Source organism: Lepidothrix coronata, unplaced genomic scaffold (assembly GCF_001604755.1).
Source record: "Lepidothrix coronata isolate B3197 unplaced genomic scaffold, Lepidothrix_coronata-1.0 Scaffold7, whole genome shotgun sequence".
NCBI lineage: Eukaryota > Metazoa > Chordata > Aves > Passeriformes > Pipridae > Lepidothrix > Lepidothrix coronata.
This window is the reverse complement of record NW_016690187.1, coordinates 7,454,052-7,476,833: the sequence shown is the minus strand read 5'-3', so window position 1 is coordinate 7,476,833 and position 22,782 is coordinate 7,454,052. Positions and strand designations below refer to the sequence as shown.

At 36.8% G+C, this 22,782-nt stretch overlaps 1 protein-coding gene across 2 annotated transcripts in view; it reads right to left on the bottom strand.

Annotated features, from left to right (window-relative positions):
- PDE11A (phosphodiesterase 11A) overlaps window positions 1-22,782 on the bottom strand; it is a 126,797-nt gene that overhangs the window by 68,219 nt on the left and 35,796 nt on the right. For both annotated transcript variants that reach the window (XM_017833980.1, XM_017833969.1), the window contains exons 3-6: window positions 11,034-11,123; window positions 8,825-8,965; window positions 4,868-4,932; window positions 696-828 (exon numbers count right to left, since the gene is read on the bottom strand). In XM_017833980.1, the coding sequence (XP_017689469.1) occupies window positions 696-828; window positions 4,868-4,932; window positions 8,825-8,965; window positions 11,034-11,123 (429 nt within the window). The remainder of the gene's footprint in view (window positions 1-695; window positions 829-4,867; window positions 4,933-8,824; window positions 8,966-11,033; window positions 11,124-22,782) is intronic.

The following is a 22,782-nucleotide window of genomic DNA, read 5'->3' as shown; positions in this document are numbered from 1 at the left end:
CTGGCTAAATCCTCTATAGTAATACTGTTTCACTGGACAGAATTCAGTGAAGATTTTGTCCTTCTATATGCCTCTAATATTTATTTAGATGTTAAGTATACACATAGACTTTTATCTGCAGCTACAGCTTTCTAACTGAGGCTGAAATGAATAAAACACACAAACAACACAATAAGATACCTTAAGATACACAAACAACTCTTATTGAAAGCGATATGTATCTCAAAGAAATAACTAATCCAATGTGTATTTGAGCAAATTAAAAGGTTAATTGGCTAAGTTAAATCACAAACAACATTTCTGCCTTGATATCAGTTCTATTTACAACCTGTGTGTGTACAGCCCCTGTGACCCCAACAGCTAACACTGATGGTGGTGCTACACTGAACATCAATAAACTCAGTTTGCATAAATATCAAAGCACATGATAGATGAAGTTATCACTTATAAATAGGAATAAAAAGAATGATGGACAAAGTAACTGCCTAAAGTCATACAATAATTCAGTGATCTGTGTCTACTCTGTAAAGCCATGTCAATACCAGAAAGACCATCAGGAGCACATACTGGTTAGAAAAAAAATTCAAAATAAATATTCACATGTTTTAGAGTTACTTGGATATACTGACAAAATTTTTATATTAGTTGCAATGCCAAAAAGATAACATATATTTACATTTCTAAAAATCTCTTACTTCAGCATCAAAGCGAGGATCCTGATAGGCATCACTGATATTCACTGGGAGACCTGTGGAAGCGACGAGTTCAGCAATGCTATTATTTATTAGCCAGTCAGAATAAGATGATTTTTCCACACTGTCTTTGAAACTATCAAAATGCAGAGCAAGGGAAAAGAAGAATATAATCAGTGTTACTTGCAGGTCCAGCATGTCTTATATGCATATTCATAGGAAAGGCAGAACCATTCACAATTTTTAATAGTTACCAAGAATTAACTGTGGAACAGTAATTTGGTATTTATTGAAATGGTACCTCAAAAATTCCCTTCTTTACATAACTCTTCCTATTGAAAATAGCATCAGCATCCCAAGTAAGTAAAATATATGATAAATATATGCATTTACCTATGAATCCAGTGCGGATTATGTTCCAGGTTTCTGTGGTATATAGGCCCACCTAAAGCTCTAAATAATATTTAGAACAGTTCTAAATAATATCAGGGTATTTTTAATTCTTAGTTCTAATAATTTTCCTGTCAAAATGCCTTTTTTTTTCTTTTTTTTTTATTTTGGTCTGAAATGACAGACCTGAATGGCTGAAGAAGGGATCATGAAATTAGTCTTAAAATCAATACTTCAAGTATGTTGCAGCAGGTGGATCCAAGCAGTCACACAACACGTGAAGGTTTCCTTTTTTTTTTTTTTTTTTTTTACTTGGTTCAGCTTCTGCCACAATTACTGAGGGTCTAGAGAGCTATCACTAAATGAGCATAAGACATGAATTATGGGCTCAACTCACCACACTCCACTGCAGCTTCTCCAGAAAACTCAGTATCTACACAGACCTCAAAGTCCTCTCCCTATACCCCATCCAATCAGCAGGAAAGGTCTCACTGACCTATTGCAGGCAGGTTTTTGACATTTGTAAGGTCTAGCTATTCATGTATGAATAAACAAATGCATGTTGTCTTAGTTTTGAGAAGATAACTAATTGATTTTAAACATCTGAGAAATATTACTTAGAAAAAAGCAATGAAGAGGCTATGGAGAAGAGTACAGTAGCTTGAAGCTTCGAAGTAATGCTCATGAACGAAAGAAGGATGCACAGTAAAATCCTTGAAAGACTCAATCAAAGTGAAAGGATTGACTGTCAACTGCATTGATTCTCTGGAGACTAATTCAACTATGTCACTCATCTGAAAGAAAACTTAATATTCTTAAAAGACTATAAATAAAGGTAATAATAATGATTTACACAAATCTAAGTGTATCAACTTTCATTTGGGATAAGAATTTTGAGTGACTATAATAAATGTTATGTGTATACTTTGACATGAGCTTTTACATATATATAATATAAGGGGTTTTGAGCTAAGTAAAAGAGTCACCTTCATAATTCAAAGTTTATTTCAGGACATCAATACATGAGAAGAAAAAAATCTTTAAGTATAAGAATCTAATTTCAAATGCATAGTTCTCAGTTAAAAATCTGAATGGTATTATCGTTATATTAATATAAGACACATAAGTCAGGACTGCCTCATGGGTGTCAAGCACTTTAAGCAGTAAATGAATTCAAGTCAAATAAACAAGCTAAAATTCTTGAAAAAGTTTTAAAAGTAGGTTTTATTACATTGTCTCCATTCCTAACAAATGCTTTACACCTATACTTTGGAAGAGAGGCACAACATTCCAGGGACAGTGGTGGTGAAATATCAGTAGAGGGATTTCAGCAATTCCTCTGTACCAGCCCAAATGGGAAGGAGCACAGATATTTTTGCCCACACAACACATACTCTGGCCCAGGCAAATGACGTGTCCACTACCAGTGGGACTCAGGTTAGAGAACTGTAATTTCAGCTACCTGCTAAAATGTAATCCCATCTGCAAAAATGGCTGCTTCTGTGCAGGGAAAACACAGCCTGCAGCACATTCCATCAGGCTCATCTTCATCTAGAATATATCAGAACTTAAACCTCAAGACTTTTAAGTTTTATGTATTATTTTTTCAAAGGGAGAGAAAATTTAGGAGACTTGGCAAATCTGTACTTCAAGAACAAAATCACTGTCAAAAACAGGCATCAGTGTGCCATTGTGCATAATAAACAAACTTGATTATGGTATGATGGAAAATTGCAAAACGAACAGATAAATTCAAATGTGGTATTGCAAGGTATTTCTTTACAACTAACAGCAAAGAAAAAAGCTCTGAGTATTTATTATAATGTTTAGGGATTAAACAGGTGAGCTGCTATCAGTCACATGTAAGAAATGCAAAAGAAAAGCCAACTTCTTTTTCAACTCTGTGAGAAAGTATTTTAGGGCATGCAAAGTTGTATTGTCCTAAGAGTTTCTCTCTCATTCAGGTAAAACTTATAACTAGAACTGTTCTCAGACTACAGTTTCTTTGAATTTCCATTAAAATTTCAAATGAAAAATATTTATCCTAACTGCTGTAATGATGAAGAAATTCATCTTGCCATTTTTTTTTCCACATGTAAAGTCTCATGACTATATTCAGTTACAGCTGCAGAACATAGAATGAAAAGGGCAAAACTCACTAGAAAAATACTCAAATGTCAAGAGCTCACGGCATTGTTCTGTATCCTAAATAACCTTTATTTTCCCACTACAGTGCCAGTAACTCAAGCTGTGCCTGTGGTAGATCCAAATGTGATGTCATATCTACCAGTCTAACCTTGGTCATTGTAAAACCAACTTCACTGTTCAATGGATAAAAAAACCCAAGAAAAAGCAATACATCTTTATATTAAGATACACAGAAATATACCTTTATAAGTCTTATAAAGACTAGCTACTAGGTTTCATGTGTTTATTCGTGTCTTGGACTAAAGTTAAAATAATCTTGACTTGACTACATGTGGAGCAGGCTACTACAAACTGCTTTGTGGAAACATGCTAATATAACTATGGTAACAAGAAACGAGCCAGCTTGGTTATCTTGACACCACTCTACATTGTTTTGACTAATCTGGATACAGATCAAGTTTGAGAAAAACAGGAATAACAACCACATCCCTTGATTCATACTCCTGTCCCCGAACAAAAGAAATGTATTTTCACCCCCTAGGAAAGACCAACTGCTACTCTGAAACTCTTTCAAAAGCAGCAACTTGTGATTCTCAGATGAATCACAGATTATTTATTCATATTTCAATCTTCCTGTTTCTTATCACTTGTTTTTGATTTGCCTCACCATTCCCATATCTGAAGTAGTGGACAGGACATGAGAGAGATCTAGCCTCTACCCATCTTTTATGTGGCCCTGGACTCTGCTGTCAGTTTGCACATCTTAAAAACAACACTACCCATCTTTTTAATGCTGCAAGATCGATCCATGAGAAGGTTTATGACGAGCATTTGATATGGAGAATTCTCATTCAGAATCAGTATGAATTAATTTGCATAAAATGTATTATATTTTACATTATATGATTATCATATTTGCAAAATATGATAAACACTGAGCCCTGAAAGATGGAACAAAGCTCACAAGAGCCCTCAATCTTCCTCCCCTCACCAGGTATGTAGGGCATTTTATGTGAACTGTTACCATTGGTATAATCTCATAGGAATTAATATATCAACCCTACATGAAGAAAAATCTTTCTCTCTTACTACTTAAAATTAGCCTTTTATAAATGTTTACACAGATCCTAGTAAGTAAAACGTATACTTCCATTTTTGACTGGGCTCCCAAATGAGATTTAGTCACATGAACACAGTTTCTAGGAAATATATATGCTCTGAGGTTTCTAGGCTTTCCAATTTGACAAGAGCAGAAATAAAATTTTACTGGAAACTTTTCAACACACTGAACAGAGGCATTTTGTAAGAGATCTAAAATAATTCTGTAATTTTTAATTCAGTATTAACCATGCAAAACAATATGTGTGTTATCCACAAGTTCAACAATAAAAAGTCAGTTTTTTTCCTAGCTTCTTACCTGAGATATGCACATATATATAAATATAGGCACATCTATTTATTCAAGCAAGTCTCCATTTGAAGCAAGCAGGAGTCTTGTCTGAGTAAAAACTGTAGGCTCACACTCTTCAATCAAATCTACCCAAAGTTCCATAAGCAAATAAAAGCTTGGTGAAGAAAAATTTAAAACTTTGCGAAAAAGAAAGTAGTCCATAACCACAGAAGACGTGAGCACTAACCTGTTGTCAGCATCAGCGCTGCATTTTGGAGATAACAGCTCAAAGGATTTTGTAAATTTCACCACCTGTCACAAAAAAAAGTAACTTCAGATTGTTATTAAGATTAATATCTAAGAAAACAGTAATGTGAGGTTCCTATATTTAAGCTGTATTTTTATCAAATGGTCTTAGAATAAAAATACAACCTGTATTCCTCCAATAGAGACTTCACGTTCAAAATACACACCGTGCACAGTTCACTAACAAACAATATAAAACCAAATCATATCTTTCAATTCCAGGAAACTATCTTCTAAACCAGGGTATGCTTCCCTTTAAAGGCTTTCAGAATGTGAGTTATGGAGCTTTACCCAAAATTCACTTGTTTTATATAGGAAAATATACAGAAAGACCCATTTGCATTACTAATTGCAACTAATTGCACTTGAACATATGTGCCAACAGCACTTATATGAAACATTTTAAGAGTGGCTAACATGGCACAGAACAGAGGTCATGTTTTTGGATGAATCCCCAACTTTGCTTCAGTTCTGTATTGTAAAAGCTTTTTGCACAATGTACAAATGACATTTTAGACATGGTTTAATATTGAGTTACTCTATGGAGATTTATTTTGATATACAGGTTAAGCCTCCAAAATGGGGGGAAATCAGGAAAATAACTGCTTTGCTACTTCTAAAAATTACCAAATGGGTGGCAAGATGCTATTCTCCTACTCCAAATTAACCTAAGATTTATGACCATTTCGAAAAAGTTTAGACTTTTTGGCCACATTTCATAATTTGGTCTAGAGGAATGAGAACTCATTGCTTATCGTTTGAGAAAAAACCCTCCAAGGTCAAAGGCAGAAATAGTACCAAGAGCAGAAAAATGAACTGAACAAAGCCACTCAGAAGTCACTAACACAATGCACTGTTCAGTGGAAAATAAAAATCATATTATACTTGTAAACACAGTGACATTTCATAGGAATGGAGTAGAACTGTCTACTGCAGTTATAAGATTGGGGGTGGAGATGCAGGAGAATTTAGAAAGAAAAAATAAACTAAAAGTGTTAAAATTCTATAGCAGAGAATAGATAAGTGAAATACAAACCTTGATCTTGCTTTTATGAAAGCTAGTATAATTTAGGGCAAGCTCCACTGAAATTACTTCATTTCTATTAACTTAAATGAAATGAGAATCATATCTTTCCTCCAAGGAAAAGGAATGGGTTTTTTTCTGCCATACAAACAAACTTATGAGTCTGTCTCTGATAATCATTTAGACTTGTCACAGCCTAGCAACAAATAATCAACTGCAGAGTCAGTGAATCCAATAATACTTGGGTAGAAAAAAAATTATATTATGAACAATGTTTTTATCCTTCAACTACTTCTCAAATCAGTAGAAAGGAGGACAGTTTGTGCTGAATAGTTTGAAAACACTGGAGGGAGCTACCAATATGAAGGTAGCCACTTATTTTACTACTAATAACAATACTCATAAAAAAGTTAGGCATTTTTAAAGAGGCTTTCGTACCCTATAAATATCAGTATCGCAAAGTCTGAGTGAAAGCCCCTGCAAAAACATCTATCTGTTCAACTTAACAGAGCTCTGCAATGAAATAATTATTCACTGGTCAAGTGGACAGAGCAATTGCAAAAAACCAAACCTACTTCAGTAATGCTAAAATTTGTGTTTTCATTTCATCTGCTCAATGTAAAAGCTTATTCCTATCACTAGAACATGACTATCTCAGCATTTGTATACAAATGTGTCTTTTCCAATGGATTTTGTGTTACAAGAGGACTTATCTTTTAACAGCATTTTCATTATTTAGGAACTGAAACTGGTTCTCATTATTTATTTTGCAAAGTAGTAAAGAAACTTGTTAAAAGGGGCAAACAAACAGGGGCTATTCCCAAACAGACCCCTGCCAACCTAAAGTGAGCAGAAAATTTCCAGGAAGGAAAAAATCCTAGTGGCCACGAAAAGTAGCTGAGAAAACTCCCTGTGTTGCAGGTTCAGCCCTCACTGTCTTGCTGTTCTTCCACACTAAAGAATTGGATTCCACAAAATGATATTAATGAGACAAGTTCAGAAGCTGATTACTGTGAAGACACTTATTAGACTGCTGTAAACCCTGCTGAGTTGCTGAATACACAGGATCTCAGTTAACAAAGTCTTGATGAGTTTATTTTTAGCTGTGATTTCTGAGTGGCCAGTAGTCTGACTGAAGATACAACATGTTTACATACTAGAATAGAAACTACTTATTTCAGTCTTCAACACTTCAACAACAGATGCAAAATTATGAACACCATAGCAATATCAACAAAGATACCTGATAATTACTTACTGGATGTTATGCAGAAAAGGTTAGTTGTAAAAATGAGCATTAAAGATTTGGTTGATGATGCAACTGTTTCTGGTTCTGAAACTGCTTGCAAGCACCACCCATTTGATAAGTCAATGGCCTGAAAGTGTTAGCAAGGTTATAAATGTAAATGAAGCTATAGACAGGATTTTTCTTTCCTTCTTGTGGCTATATCATAAAAGAAAGGAACTGAGCAAATAAATATTTGATAACAAATTAGGTAATTTTTCCTTTTTAAGCAGACCACAAGAGCAGCTTGGTTCTAAGCTAAGAAGTCATAGCTGCTCTGTAGTAAGCACTAATTCCATCACACAGACTACTGAGAATCACAGAATATCAGCTGGATCACACACCAGTGATAGTTTGATCCATCAGCAGCTTACAGACATCCATTAAATGCTTCCAAGTGGCCATAAGGAATCACAAATGGTATCTTTCAGTTTCCATCTGAAAAAGTACCTACACTGGTTTTGGCTCAAGCGGCACTGATTTTCTTCGTAGTAGCCTGTAGTGATGATACATTTTAGTTATGTGATGAAAACAGCATTTAGAACACAGGGATGTTTTACTGTTCAACAGTACTTACATAGTGTCAAGGCCTTCTCTGTTTCTCATTCTGCCACCCCAGGGAATACCTTGATGGGTGCACAACAGATTGGGCTGATTCCAGCTAACTAAAGGGGTATCCCGTGCTGTGATACCATACAATGTCATGCTCAGCAATAAATCTGAGGGAATTTTCCACTGCACATGATGAAGCCCTGCTTTCCTGGAAATGACACATCACCTGCTTGCTGACTGGAAGGATGCTATGAATTCTTTATTTTGCTTTGCTTGTGTATATAGCTCTTGCTTTACCTACTGAACCGTTGGAGGTGGGAACGATGAAAACTACGAGGACTGGAGGAGGAATTTTGAAGAAGAGGAGACCACGTGAAAACAAAACCCCTTTATGATGATTTAAACTAATTAAACCATTGCACTTTGGGTTATGAATTTGTGTTCATGGTTTATTGTATTTTCCCCCACTTATTGTACCCTATTTTCCCTAAAAATCCCCTTTATCCCATATGTTCTTATGTCCTGTTATCTTATTGGTCAGTTATTGCTGCATTGCACTATTTTCCTTATCTGGCCATCCGTTCCCTATTTGGTTTTTTTAGCATGTTCCGCCCTTGCTCCTTCCCGGTTACACCACTTTTCTGGCAAGTTCTGCTCCTGCCTTATATAAGGCAGGAGCTGTGTTAATAAAGAGGCCATTTTGCACCAAACTCCCTGAGTGGCGAACCCTTCTTTCCCAGTGGGACCGTCACTGAACTGTCCGTACCTCAACCCACAAGCTTTCACCCTTCTAGCCTTCTAATTCCCTTCCCCATCCTACTGGGCTGTGTGGGACTTAGCTGCCCACTGGGATTAAAACATAACAGTGGTATTGATAAAGATTTGACCTGTACCTAACTCACATTCAGGAACAACATGCTGGAAGAATTCTTGCTGTCCAGTACTTACATATGACAGGCAACAGCTCCACTACAATAAAAGGAAGTGCTCCACCACTCAAATATTAGTCTTTCTACAGAATGTGCAGCTACACTTACAGGTGATTCGATATCTTCCAGAAGTAATACTGAGCACCGTTCACACTTCAGCAGAGTCTGGGCCCGATGCATAATTTTCTTGACAATTTTCTCCAAGTCAGTCTGTTCCTCAAAGAGATCATTCACTACTTCCAGTAATGCCTGCATACAGGGACAGAAAACTCTTATATTGGCTGTACAAATTAATAAGTACATGGAGCATTGCAAAGTGGACGTTATTCCTGGGACTGATTTTAATATGAATGATCCATTGAAATCTTCATTCAAAAATGTTCTTAACGGTTATGGCAACAGTATTGGCGTGGGGGTAACTGAAGAAAGAAAGAAGTATTTCTCAGTTCATAACTAGATGCAATCCAACTCTTAGCAAACAGTGGCAATCTTTCAAACTATTTCACTTTGGTCCAAAAATGAAAAAAAGGTTGTAATGCAATGAAGTATGGATTGAGTTACTTGATTTTCTATATCAAATTTGCTAGGGCATTTAAACTCCATTTTATTCTTTTATTACCCAATTTTCATGTTCAAAGCTGGAAAGGAAAAAAACCCACATCAATACTTCATATTCTAACAGCACTCTGATCCAGCCTTTACCACTAACATGTCTGTAAAATATAGTGTTTTAAAATAAGCCCTGTCCTTTCTTACCATGGGTCAAAAGAAGTGTGCTTTTTCCTTTATTTTCATTTAGGGCATGGACACTAAAGAACATCGATACAGGTAAGCGTATAAACTGGAGTGGTCTTAGCTCTTCTAACGAGGTGGTCATCAGCAAAATTGTGGTCACACTCACTGGAAGTTGCCACCGTTGAGGGCCAGTGTGATGGGAAAGGCAAAGTATGGACTTGTCCACCACTTAGTACTTGCCAACTAACTTTAGCCATGGACTAGGCAAAGCTAAAGACCACCAATAGGCTAGAATGCAATCATGTACAGGTCACCATGTAGCTGTCAAATGGCAATGACATTTGTTATGCTTTGCATGGCTGAGCAGCAACAAGAAACAAAGAATCTGTATCTCTAACCCAGCTTCCTGATACATCCAACCACCAGAATTTACCCTTTTCTAATAAAGAATGAGGATGTCTCTAACGCTTTTCTGCTGAATGCCTCTCTCAGAAGATTAAACATTGATTTCTCAAAATTCTGTGTAGTTCCCTGCAGTCTGGGAATCTGCAGCAAATTTTAAGCCTCTGTGTAGTCAAACAATTATTTTATTTGAACATCAAACAAAGAAAAAAACTCCGGCAGACAATCTTTTTTATTCCCCAAGTCTCCTCCGCATCTCCACCCCAAAATATAATGGTCTGTTGTCAGATCTGAACCAAAGACAAGCTCAGATTCCTCATATAAGAGCCATTAGAAAGGGCTATTGTTAGTTTTCAAAGTAGTGCAAAGCACTAGTTTTCACATATGGAAAGCACCAAAATCATGAATATAAAAATGTCAGAGCTCAATATACAGGCCCAGACCACTGTTTTTCCCCTATTTTGTGAAGGAAGAATAGGTTCAACACTATCAGGGCTATTTTTGCCGAAGCTTTGGAGCTGTGATCCATGCTAACAAAAGTATAACTTCCTGTCATCATTGCAGGAAGGGCGATTTAAAAAAAAAACCACCACCTCGAAATTACCATTTTATTTCTTGAAAAAAATTAAAAAACCTCTCTGACAAGTAAATGACATGAGAGCTCAGCATTATTTTCACTTCAGAACCTCCTGTCCCAACTCATGCATGGCACTAGCAATCATGAGTAATGCATCTTTGCAGACACATGCTGTCAAAACCCTTCATATATAGGGGTTTCTTTCCGGTTTACTTTTAGAAAGATATATCCACATTATTTGCACATGAATTGAATATTAAAAATTCAGGAAGGAAAAGGCTTGATATTACTAGAATTTTATGAGAGCTTGAATCTCTGCCAAAGCAACAGTCTCTCCTGCACTGTCTATGCCACAAATGCAATTGTTTCAGCACTACAAAACATGGAACTGACATCAGGAAACAACAGCCATCTCCACGAGTGTATTTCCCTCCCATGCTCTCTGCTTGCTGCTTCAATCAAGACAGAGATCTGTTGAAAACACAGTTTTTGAAATGAAATGTAGTTAAAACTGTCTGCTTAGCAAACACGTACACATAGCTGGACCCTGAAGGAACAAAAGACCAAAGTTTGATATTGGTCCACTATATGTTTTTTACTTACCCTGCTTCTGTCATATTCCTTCCTTGAAGCTGCAAATAGTTGGGCATTGGATATGGCAATCCCACAGAATGGGAGGTACATCTGCATCACCTAGTATGAAAAAGAAACTCACAGTTATTAAAAACAACTGCAACTGTTTATAGGAAAGAAACCTAAACTTAGGGGACATGTCCCAGGAGAGTCTCAGCTCACTCACTCTTAGCAGAACACTGAACACAAAACAAAATTGTCATGGGCAAGGCACATAAAATAGGTGGAAGAGAGATCAAATGTCTAGGAAAGAACAAAAGCAATTGAGTTCAAGGGTCCCAGCAGTGAGCATCCTCTGTAATTTCTCTGGAAAACTGCAGACCCTCAACTCCATAAAATGTCTGCTGAAGACTACATTAAACTTCTGCAGACATTACAGCCCAAGAAAAATATTCTTTATTTTTCTGGACCTTTTTCTTGTTCTAAGCTCAAGAAGCAAGCTTGAATCACATTCCTGTTGATTTCTAGGGGATGTAGATTTTGGAGAATACCATCACAGTGGAACACAGCACATTGATCCAAAACTATTAGTCAGAAAGCTGATTGTATTCTCAATGAAGGCTAAAAAAGAAATAGTTAAAGAATGTGTTTGAAAAACTGGGCCTTAACGCATCATCACAAATGAAGAAAGACTGGAAAAGAGGGACTGGGAACATATTCTGAGATGCACAAAATTACTTTAAATATCTGTAGGACTGGCACTTTCATGGGGATGACAATGGATCAAAGTCCAAAACCAGCATTTTTAAGCCACATACTGGTAACAAGTCTGTAATATACTGCCACTGCTGAGTGGTTCCCAAGCTTAGGTCTGAAACACTTAGTAAATTTTACAGGTGCTGAATAGCCTTAACATTTGCAAAGCCAGTGGGAGTTGAGGCACTCTGCTGTTTACACAGCCAAAAGAATGCTGCAGCAGCTAACTTTTCTTCTCTTTGGTCTGTTGTCTGTCTACTCTAAGGAATCCTTTCTGTAGCAAGCTTTGGCATTAAGAGGGCATTTGTCTTTGAAATTATATTTAATTAGAAAAATACTGTTAACCCAGGAAACGTGGCTATTGAGGCTATTTGAGGAAAGAACCCAAAAGAACAGAAACAGCAGCAACTGCTGTTATATTTTATCTGCTTTAAACACTCCACTGGTTGTATACCCACCTAGTGTGTGTTTGAGTAATGATGAGTTTTTGAAAAGGATCTTCAGATCCTCTGAATTTTGTGCCTTCACAGCTGGCATTCTGTCAGAATAACTGCAGATTTTAAGGTGCACACCTATACTGCTAATTTGGAAACATTTTATTTTCAACCTCTTTCCATCATGATTGCCTCTAAAGGAAGATTATATATTCTGGACTCTAAAAACAACCAGATCTTCAGGAAAGAATACACAAAATGAAAGAAAATGTTAGACTGTAACAAACTGACGAGTGGGATTAATTTTTTGGTGGTAAGAATTTCTCTGAGAGAATTTTGCATCTTTCAATTTAGTTTTTATTTCCAAAATGAAACAGAAAACCTATCCATATTTTCTTGTAATGATATTAAAAACACATCCAAATAAGAGATGCAGAACCAAAAAGTTAACTTGTGAAAAATCTGACATTTAGTGCAATTTTGAATCTCATAGTGAGACTGGATACATTTTTACTTAATAAAAATAAGTGAATACTACTATTTATTGACCTCCCATTGGAACCTCTATTCCCAACATTAATGTGACCCTGTGACAATGGAAAGCATACAAGAAGTTTATTATGAACCTTCAGCCATCACAAAAACAGCTAGCAAAAAGGTCTTTTTATCAATAAGAAAATATAATTTTGCAATATTTAAAAACACTGCTCCCTGGAACTCAAACTCCAAGGCACTGGCTCTATACAGAAATTAACATCCAAAAACCACTGCTTTATGAATGGCAAGAGTCTGGAAAGCCGCTGACATAACATCATTCTTTTCACCACTCAAACTAATTGTGTAAGGTGTAGTGTAACTAAGAAAAGAGACACAGAGCTGTTTAAGATAATCAGTAGAAGAAATTAACAAATGTCAACATCTGTGAAGGAAAAAAAAAACAAGAAAAACACTCCTGTCAGGTAGAGAAAAACCACCCTGTGATAAGATACATCAATTATCCTTGTTTACCTAAGAACAACTGGAAAAACAAACACCCACTGTTGTTCCTCTTTCATACTTTCTGAACTCTGAGGGTGACTGCTACCTAAACCATTTTTGGAAAACAAAGAATGAAGACATTTCTAATGGTAACTGCATTTTAAATAAGATTTTTTTTTAATCAAAATTGTAGAATGGAGTAGAAAGCAGTTATCCTGTCCTGATTTCGGATTACAGATTTAAATCTGCAGTACTAATACTTACAGGCACCTCCAACATGTTGATGTTATGGCTGTTGACACTCCATACAAACATGGAATAATGTAATATTCAACTTTTATCTGTCTGAGCCACATACTGTAAGGAGCTGGTATTGTTATGCCAGATTCACACTTCAGGGATTTTCCCTCCAAAGAGAATGTAAAACGTTGAGGAAATGGCACATAACACCACAAACTGGACACAGCCTCTTTCCCTCCTTTTAAGTGACAGGTACATAATTACTAATTCTCTGGTGCTCCAAGGTAAAAACATACTGTATCACTAAACCATAATGCACTGTAATTCTATTTCCATTCCTGGTGACTATTTCTCCTTATATAGAAGAACGTAACTTGTAATGAGCATAAAGCACAGTCCATATTTTACTATCTTAATTCTTCAACATGGATATACTTCAATAATATAATAATGAATTTTGGTAACAGCAAATAAATTGAACAGAAGACTAAAATGTATTGTAAGGAGAGAGTATTGAACGGTTGGCCATAGACACACTGTTAAGCATCACATGACAAGAAATGACAATTATAAATGACATGGTTATTTCAAACTGTCTTGGTGAGACAAGACCTCATTAAGAAGGAGCTGGGCTTTTCTCCATCTGCTATTCTTCCTGTAGCACTGAACAGGCCAGGACAGCTTGCCTCTACCAACCAATGTCTGTACAGGTTTTACAAAACAGTTTATTAAAGTGAGGCCAACCAGATGCAGCAACTGTGTTCTGACACCGGGTCCAAAGGTTGAATATGCAACGTGTTTCCTTTACATCAATGCACAAAATATTAGTTTGAAACTTATGGAAAAACACCCAATATAACCTTCTGAAGTACATAAAGTAATTTCCCTTTGTTACACTGAAGGCCATAAAAAAATAGTTTTGAAGCAAAATGGAATATATCTGAAAGAAAATTTCCTTCCACATCTATTTTAAACTAATTACAGGAAAAGAGCCTCCAATTTTATCAAACTAAGCAATTTTCTAAGAAAGCAAATAGAATAAAAAAAAAAATCAAAAGCACAGCTTTAGCAGATATAGGTTATTAATTTATTTTGTGTAATAAGGCTAGTTGTAATGATTCATCAAAGTACTATTTTGCATATTGAAAAACAAATATAAATATAGATAAGTATGTAATAGTATATTTTATAAAAATTATGTTCAGGCTGAATAACAATCTAATGAATCTGCTGAGATGTTGAAAGATACTACTCCTTTTTTTTTTTGTGCCAACTATAAGGCATTCAGATACAGTCACTGCAGGTTAACAAGATTCTCGTACCTAACCCTCCAGTAAGTACTATGTCCTTGGGCAGCAACTACACTCACGTCACAAATTCACAGCAGCACACAAAAGCTAAAAAGCTGTGCTCACAAACTGTTCAATATTTTATCAGGACAGGAGACCTTGATGAAAAGAAGATGAAGTAATGGGCACTGTTTCAATATCTCACTCTCTTCTAAATTCTATTATTTCATAATGGAGTTATTTTATGGTAGGAGTATTAAAACGTAACTACCAAGGAAACAAATAGTATAATTACTGGAAGTTTTCATATTCAGTTATGTAGCTACCTTTATTTTCAGATATGTCTTGAAGATGACGTATCTTTACTGCAAAACTACACCAGTTTTGATCAATGAATGCCCTGACGATAGTTACTTTGTCCTTCCCACAGAAGGATATATTCCCATTGCTTTAGTACCTCCACACATCTCCAAACTGTATGCCTAAAGATAGACCTTTGAATAAGAACTGAAGCAGTATAGTCTAATATTTGGAAGTATAAAGCATTTCTAGATTCTGCAATATTAACTGCTCGGACAAGAAAGCTACAAACTGTGCTCATGTTTCATTGAGTTTTGTTTGTTTGTTTTTAATGGCATCAGTTCTGAAATCCGTAGGAAACACAACAGTTCTCTCTCAGAATTTTAAAGTGCAGGTTTCTGTATGTTTCCTTTCATAATCACAGTTTTACAGGCCAAAAGTTTCATACCTGGTTGCAGAGTTGTCTGGGCACATCAGCATCTGGACACCTACACTAGAGCATCACAGTGTCTTGAGCTGTGACACTCATTTTCCTTTCATCTGGCTTTTCACAGATGATGAGACATAGAATACATAAGTTAATAAAATGCTTATTAGTGTTCCTCTGAACTGCTAAAAATAAGTTAAGGGTTTCTTCTCATGATCTGGTCTTACGTTTCACAATAGCTTCATACACGATATAAATTTTTTATCATCAGAAACAGGAAGGAGTGGACCTCTGGCCAATGCCTGTCCTCAAGGGATACCACCTTTCCCTTCACCACACAGTCTGGGGATGAAGGTCCTTATGGAACCTGCAAACTCTTCCCTTGCTACACAAGAAAAGTCCTTGCTGGTTCCAACTTCAAAAGTTCAAAAGAAGGCTATTTTCTAGAACTGAGTACCTCATGGGAAGTAAGTTTTGAAAATTTCCCTTCATGAGAAGAAGGTGTAAAAGCAACAAAGCTGCACGAACACAGATCTGCAATGCTAACCATGAAAAACAGCCAGTGCTGCAATGGCAGCACACTGCAGAGGTAAAATGTTAGCTTCACGCTTGCTGGCTGGAAAGCAGCCCTGAGTTCAGCTTCAGATAAGTGCAATGACATTTACCCTGCCTCCCTCTCATGCAGTTTTGCCCTGACCTAGCATTCTCCAGGAGTACACACTGCTGTAACTATCCAATACAGTCTAACTCATGGATTCTGGCTTACTCCAAGCACCTGCTTGCCTGTGGTCACAAAGGAAAACAATTCTGATGTCTGATGGAAGAAAGAAGCCTCTCAGTAATGCTTGTGTACTCACTCTGACACAAACTCTAGGTTAAGCTCTCAGCAAAGGCCTGTCTGGTTCAGTTGTTTTCTTTAGCGGCCACAGGAGCCACTTCTCTTTACACAGCTTGCTCGGGAAGCCTGGGGGGAAAAGAAGCTAGAACAGCCTTCCTAGAAAGAGAAAAGAAGCCCTTTCAAAGTAAATGCTGTTGCTATAGTTTAAAATGATAAATGTTTTGTGGACATACTTTAAATGCAGTCAGGGAAGCCAGCTGCCCTTTGAAACGTTTCCTAAGGTGTTCAAAATAGGTTCAGATAATGAAATATTCTACTGAATTCTGAAAAGGATAAACCAAATTCAATTGCAAAATGGTTAAGCATAAGCATTCATCCAAATTCCTTTACCTTCTGCCAGCTGTGCAGGGTCTGGCTATCCACACACCTGATAAAATCTAATTGTCATTTAAGTTTGCAATTCTCAAGAAATATTTTCCATAATTATTTTTCCATCCCAAGCATGGAAACAACATGGTTGGTAGAGACACCCCTTGAATTCTGGGCACCCAAACAGCGTGCATAGCTCCCACCTTTATCAGTGAACCTGCAGAGGCTCCTGCAGCCCTCCAAAACAGTGTGCTAATGCTCGCAAACATACAGCATCATCTCTGACCTATAAAGCTCACTATCTAACTATGGAAGCTTTTGGTGTCTGCAAACAGCAATCCTTCAGCACTGACTCTGTACTTGCCTGTCTCGTATAATAACTGGCACACGTTCAAACTAGATAACTGCGTCACCAGACAGATTACAAAACATGTCTCAGGTAGAAGCAGACTCATTACAGTTTTAAAACCTGAATCCTATGTAGGTCACTGTCCTCACAAACCATGGCACAGGGAGACTATCACATGCAGGACGAAGGGGCAGGAAAGGGCAAGAGTGCAGCTTAAATGTGTTCAGTCTCAGCCTCTCATCTTTCTGCAGGCCCCATCACTGCCCTCTGGTTGCTCAACACAAACCCCATCTTTCTTTTCTGCTGTGCACCCAAGATCTTTAAACTGGGAAAACAAATGAACAAATTGAATTTGATTTACCATAATACACTTGTAAGACTGTTTATACAGTCAGAACTATATACATCTACTAATCATGTCTTTTTTTTAAGGCAGGTATTTGAAGGTTTCTTATTCATAACTCCCCTCACTAGCAAAGGGTGAAGCTCAAAAAAATCTAAACAAGCCATGCTGAATTATTCTGTTACACAAACAAAAACATTGGCAGTGTCTATTAAATCTATTTTTAACGATATTCGGTAAGACATATTTAAACATTTTAACATTGGATTAAATTTACCACTCGGTATAAAGTAGAAAGGACAATAAATTGTACTGTAAATTTCCATGGAGCATCTAATTTTAAATGCTGTTGCTCCAACTGAATCTGAAATAGGAAAAACTTCTGCTAAAGACTAGAAAGCCAAAAATAATTTAAATATATGTAAAAGAAAAAAAGGCTACTATTCTATGATCCAATCGCCTGATCTCCTACATGCAAAATCCAGTTATTTTCACTGCAAACTTCTCTATATTTTACCCAAACCTGAATCAGTGACAGCCACTAATAAGCCTTGTCCCAGCAAACACTTGAAACTGCCACTCTATTATTCAACATGTGATATTAAGCCAGGATTTCTAGCAGGAAAAATTAGAACAAGAGGAGAAAAATTACACAAGGAACAACAGTGGTTTTATTAAAATCAGAAGTGTATAAACAGGAGTAGAGGTAGCAGACAAGGAGCATCACCATGCCAGTGTAAGCACCTGTAAGGCCAATGTCTGGCATCAGCACTTAGTCCTGGGCATTCAGCAAACACACATCAAGCTTGAAAGCAAGGAAAACTCACTCTGCAGGCAGCCCAGATGAGGGCTGCAAAGTTAAAGTAATATGATTAACCAGTAAACCAACATGTTTCTATATTGTAAAAAAGTTGAAAGCCATGGAGACTCCTCATTGCAAGGGCTACTGAGGGCTCTCAAATCTGGATGGTGGAGGTACTGACTATGTCTGTGTGACCACCTGCAGCCAGAAGGCCATTAAATCAACCCAACAATTACAGATGATTTTACTTTACCAACTCTAGTGTTTCCATCCATTGATTTGGAAAGTTGGCAGGACTCCATCCTTTGTAGCAAAGTCTTATAGAGAAGTGCTAGGCAGCTTTTACTAGTTCATCTGAAATAATATGGATAAGCAACACTACAAAAGGTCATGAATCCTCAGAACCACAACTCTACCCACGAATAAACTTTCTGTCCTTCAAAGGCTGAACGCTGGTCATCTTTGACACATCAAAATTATATCATCACCTTAAAAAAAAAAAAAATCAAGCTGAGATGGTTCACAGAGGATATTTTACTTGTGTAATGCTTTCCAGAAAGACCAAGAGGGGCTGTTACTGCCTGGGTGCTCTCCCCTGTTTAAGGAAGAGCCACTAAAGTCTAGTCTTCAGCCTGCAGGGAGCCTGCAGCTGTTGTGTAAGGCAGGCAGTTCTGCAGTGCCTAAACCTCACTATATCAAAGCACTTTGGCAGACCATGAACAAAGTTTTACAGCAGCAATGTCATGTCATAATTTTTATCTAGAGACAGCAAAACTGAGCCAAAGAAAGATTAACTGATTTATCTGAGGGGAGAAAGAAGGTCACAAAGAAAGATTTTGTCAAAATTTTGGAAAAGCTCCTGGTTCCTACTATGCTTAAATCAGTGGAACCAGCCAGTCCAAAGACACTGTTAAAGCTTTATAAATGTCACTGCATGAGATGGGAAGATGGTATTGGCACTGCAGAGTGAGAGCTGTGAAGACTGATAATACCAATGCTAAAAACAAGAGCTGCAGATCAGAACTTTAAATTGGCATAGGAAAATTAATAAGTATCACCTCAAAGTTGATTTTTCCTGAAACACAGTTGCAGACTTTGGTTTTACCATTTCAACTTCCACATCTGACCTCTGGCAGACACTATCCATAATAACTGATCATGCTAACTGAGTGGTATTGAAACCAAGAATAAATTCCATATGCATCTATACACTGAGAATGTCATCTTCAAGTCACAATTCTACCTACAACTGTTAAACTATTCAAGTCGCAATTCTACTTACCAACTCCCAATTCTTGTTAATGATGAGAAATAGATTTATTCATTTACACAGCGCTGCAGATTTTAAGTATTAGAGTACACAAACTGAAAACTACTTCTACTAATTCTTGATTTAGCCATAACTGAATGAAGATGTCTTCTTTCACTTTTAGTACAAATTAAATTTTGTCTTTAAAGCCAGAGTGCAGGCACAGGACCAGAATCACAAACTGGCTGAGATTGGCTGGGGTCTTTGGAGGTCACCTAGTCCAACCCCCCGCCCTCAAGCAGGACCACCTAAAGCTGTTTGCTCAGGACTCTGTCTAGACAGTTTTTAAATATTTCCTAGGATGACTTCACAACCTCTCTGAGCAACCTGTCAGCCTCTCTCACAGTAAAAAAGTGTTTCTTGATGTTCAGAGTTTCCCCTGTTGAAGTGTATGTCCACTGCCTCTTGTCCTATCAGCGGGCACCACTGAAAAGAGTCTGACTATGTCCTCTTTGTAACCTACCATCCTCTATTTATACACAGTGACTAAATCCCCCCATGAGCATTCCCTTCTTTGATAAACAGTCCCAGATCCCTCAGCCTTTCCTTGTAGAGGCGATGTTTCAGTCCCTTAATCCTCTTTCTGCACCTTTGTTTGACTCTATCCAGTACATCCATGTCTCACTTGTATTGGGAAGTGCAAATCTGGACATGTTGTTATGAGTCATGACTGAAAATTAATCCTGCTGTTGCATGAATACTGTGTGCAGTTTAACAAAGAAAGAAGTTAGCACATTTACATATAACAGTCTGCACTGAGATTACTGTGACATTAAGAAGTTTCTATTCAGGTTCTTCTGTCACATACTTCAAAAAGTGTTTTGTGATTTCTGAAGGAGAAATTACTTGAACAGTAGCCTTTTTCATATTGGACTTTGTTTAACAGACAGAGAATGTTTCTGGCAGAGTTTACTGCTGAAACCTGATCCTTTGCCATGCTGAGCTTCTCCTTCTCCATCAGCAAGGTGAGTGTTTTTGCCTGAGTAGAGCCAATGTTGCCAAGAACCTTCCTGCTAACTAAAACTCCGACTGGAACACAAAATCCTGAATCTGACACATAAACCAGCCAGGTTACACTGTGACTGGTGTGAATAAGTTTAGTTCCCTTGACTTCCCCCTGTCTGCAGCATCAGTCCCAAGGGGATGAAAAGGGTTAGTTCTGTTCAACTAGAAAAAAAAGTGAAGCAAGTTTTCTTATGCAAGTGAGATCCGTAGCACAAGTGACCCTTCCTTTCACCACACCATTTTATGTATCTTTTTCCAATCAGGACACATTGTACCTTGACCCTTTGTTCCATAATACATAGAAGCATCACAACACAACATAATCACATCATATTTTTGACATATATTCTTATGTCAATTTGTTGAGTTTCTCCTCAACATTGGGAAATTTGCCCGGGGTGTTCTACATTTGCCTATTTTGAGCTTATGCATACTTAGTGACTAATATAATTGTTACTGAATGTCATAGCACTTTATGCTGGTGACATTTGTCTACTCTTCATATATTTCTCCTAAGAAAGTTGCTCTTATTCTTTTTTTCCAGTTTTTAAGATGAAAAATAAGGAATGCAGTGTGTTTTTAATGTATCATTTTTACCCATATATTTTTTCTTAGAAGTACAATATTTCTGCAGGAGTGCAGAATCTTATTCTAGCAGAATTGATTATACAAGTGGACACACTTAACAATACTGTTATTTAAACCTGATTATACCAATTAGGAATCTGAATTAGTATCTGCTATAGTATTTTCAAACCTGGTTAAAAGTACTTCTAACATACATTGTAATTTCTACCTATTACATTGTGTTAATGTTTTACACAAGGAAGTAGGGGAATAAACCCTACAAACCTTTGTCTTTAAGAAAACAGCTCAAACCCTCATGTTAAATACATATCTGAGAGAAAAAAAGAAAGCAGTGTATAGTAATAATATCATCTTTAGAACAGTTTCTGTGTAAAGTGACAGAGAAGTTGCTGGAGGAAAACTTATCTATACATCTAGACAGTGTCATTCCTCATGGTTTGAGGTTGGCAACTATTAAACTAGGGACAAATGAAAAGTAACACAATACCAAGGCAATAGAATAACTTCTCAAACCACGAGAAGGAACAAAAAGGCTAATTCTTATTGGTTTTAAATGAAATGAGATTTTTAAACCATCACAAGTCATAGAAAAATTCCTTAACCACTTTCTTAATAAAACTATTTACAGAAAAGTGCGTTCAGCAATTATATATTACCACTCCTTCATTATGAGCACAGTGGAAAGAAACAAGAGCAGAAAAGCAGCTGAGCCAAATAGTGCTCTGATCTACGTCACTGTGAGCCTGCAGTAATACCTCTGACATCTTAATTTGGATTTATGTGCTTCTAATTTACAGAGTTTTGTTGTCTTTAAAAATGTGGAAAGGTGGTTGATGCCTCGGGCCATTTTCATCAGCTCTAGCTGTATCAACATCACAGAAGGCAGACTAACGTTAAAATTTTTTTTACCCTTTCCAGGCAGATGCCAGTCAGGAGAGGCTGAGCATAAATATTTACACAATTCCTGCAGAACCATGTAATTTGTAATAGAGCCTGAATAGTTTGACATTCTCTGCTTTTTCTATATGTTATTCTATGTCTACTAGGATGTCCAATTCTCATACTTCACTGTTCAATCCATGCACAAGAACACGCCAATGGAAACAGGAAAGGAGTTGATCATCTCTGCACAGAACTTTGAATCCTAATCACAATTTCAAAACACTAAGCAAGAAAAAACATAGGGTATCTTTTGATAAGACCTTAAGCCAAAATTTTAGTGAAAGTGATCTAAACTTGTGCTTCAATTTTCTATCTTTATTTCACTGCAAAAATAGGAAAAAGAAGACATATGGCAAAAAAGGATTGTTCAGCAAATAGTGAAATGTGCACCTTATTAAAATAAACAAGGATTCAATCTGCAATATTGAAAACATACCAGATCTAGAATGCAAATGTGCTTTCATATGAAAAAGAACCCACTTACTTCTGTCTTTAATCTTCAGTTAAAAAAATAACTTGAATCCTGTTTGAATTCAATTGTTCTGCCGAGAACCTTCACCTGACATCGAAGTTGTCTATCCCCCTTCAGCTTAACTTAAGCCTTGAAAGGATAAACTTTGCCAGACCAGTCAGAACTAAGTCAGGCATATTCCTGAACTAAAAGCACCATTTTTTCTTTCCCTGAAATTCTCTCCAAAACCAGCACCTTATGATAAGTGCTATTTTGGTACTTGTTGATTTCTTCATTACACCCTCCATTAACTCTGCAACCAGGGAGGTCAGTATCATTAACTGTTTACAGTTTCAGCT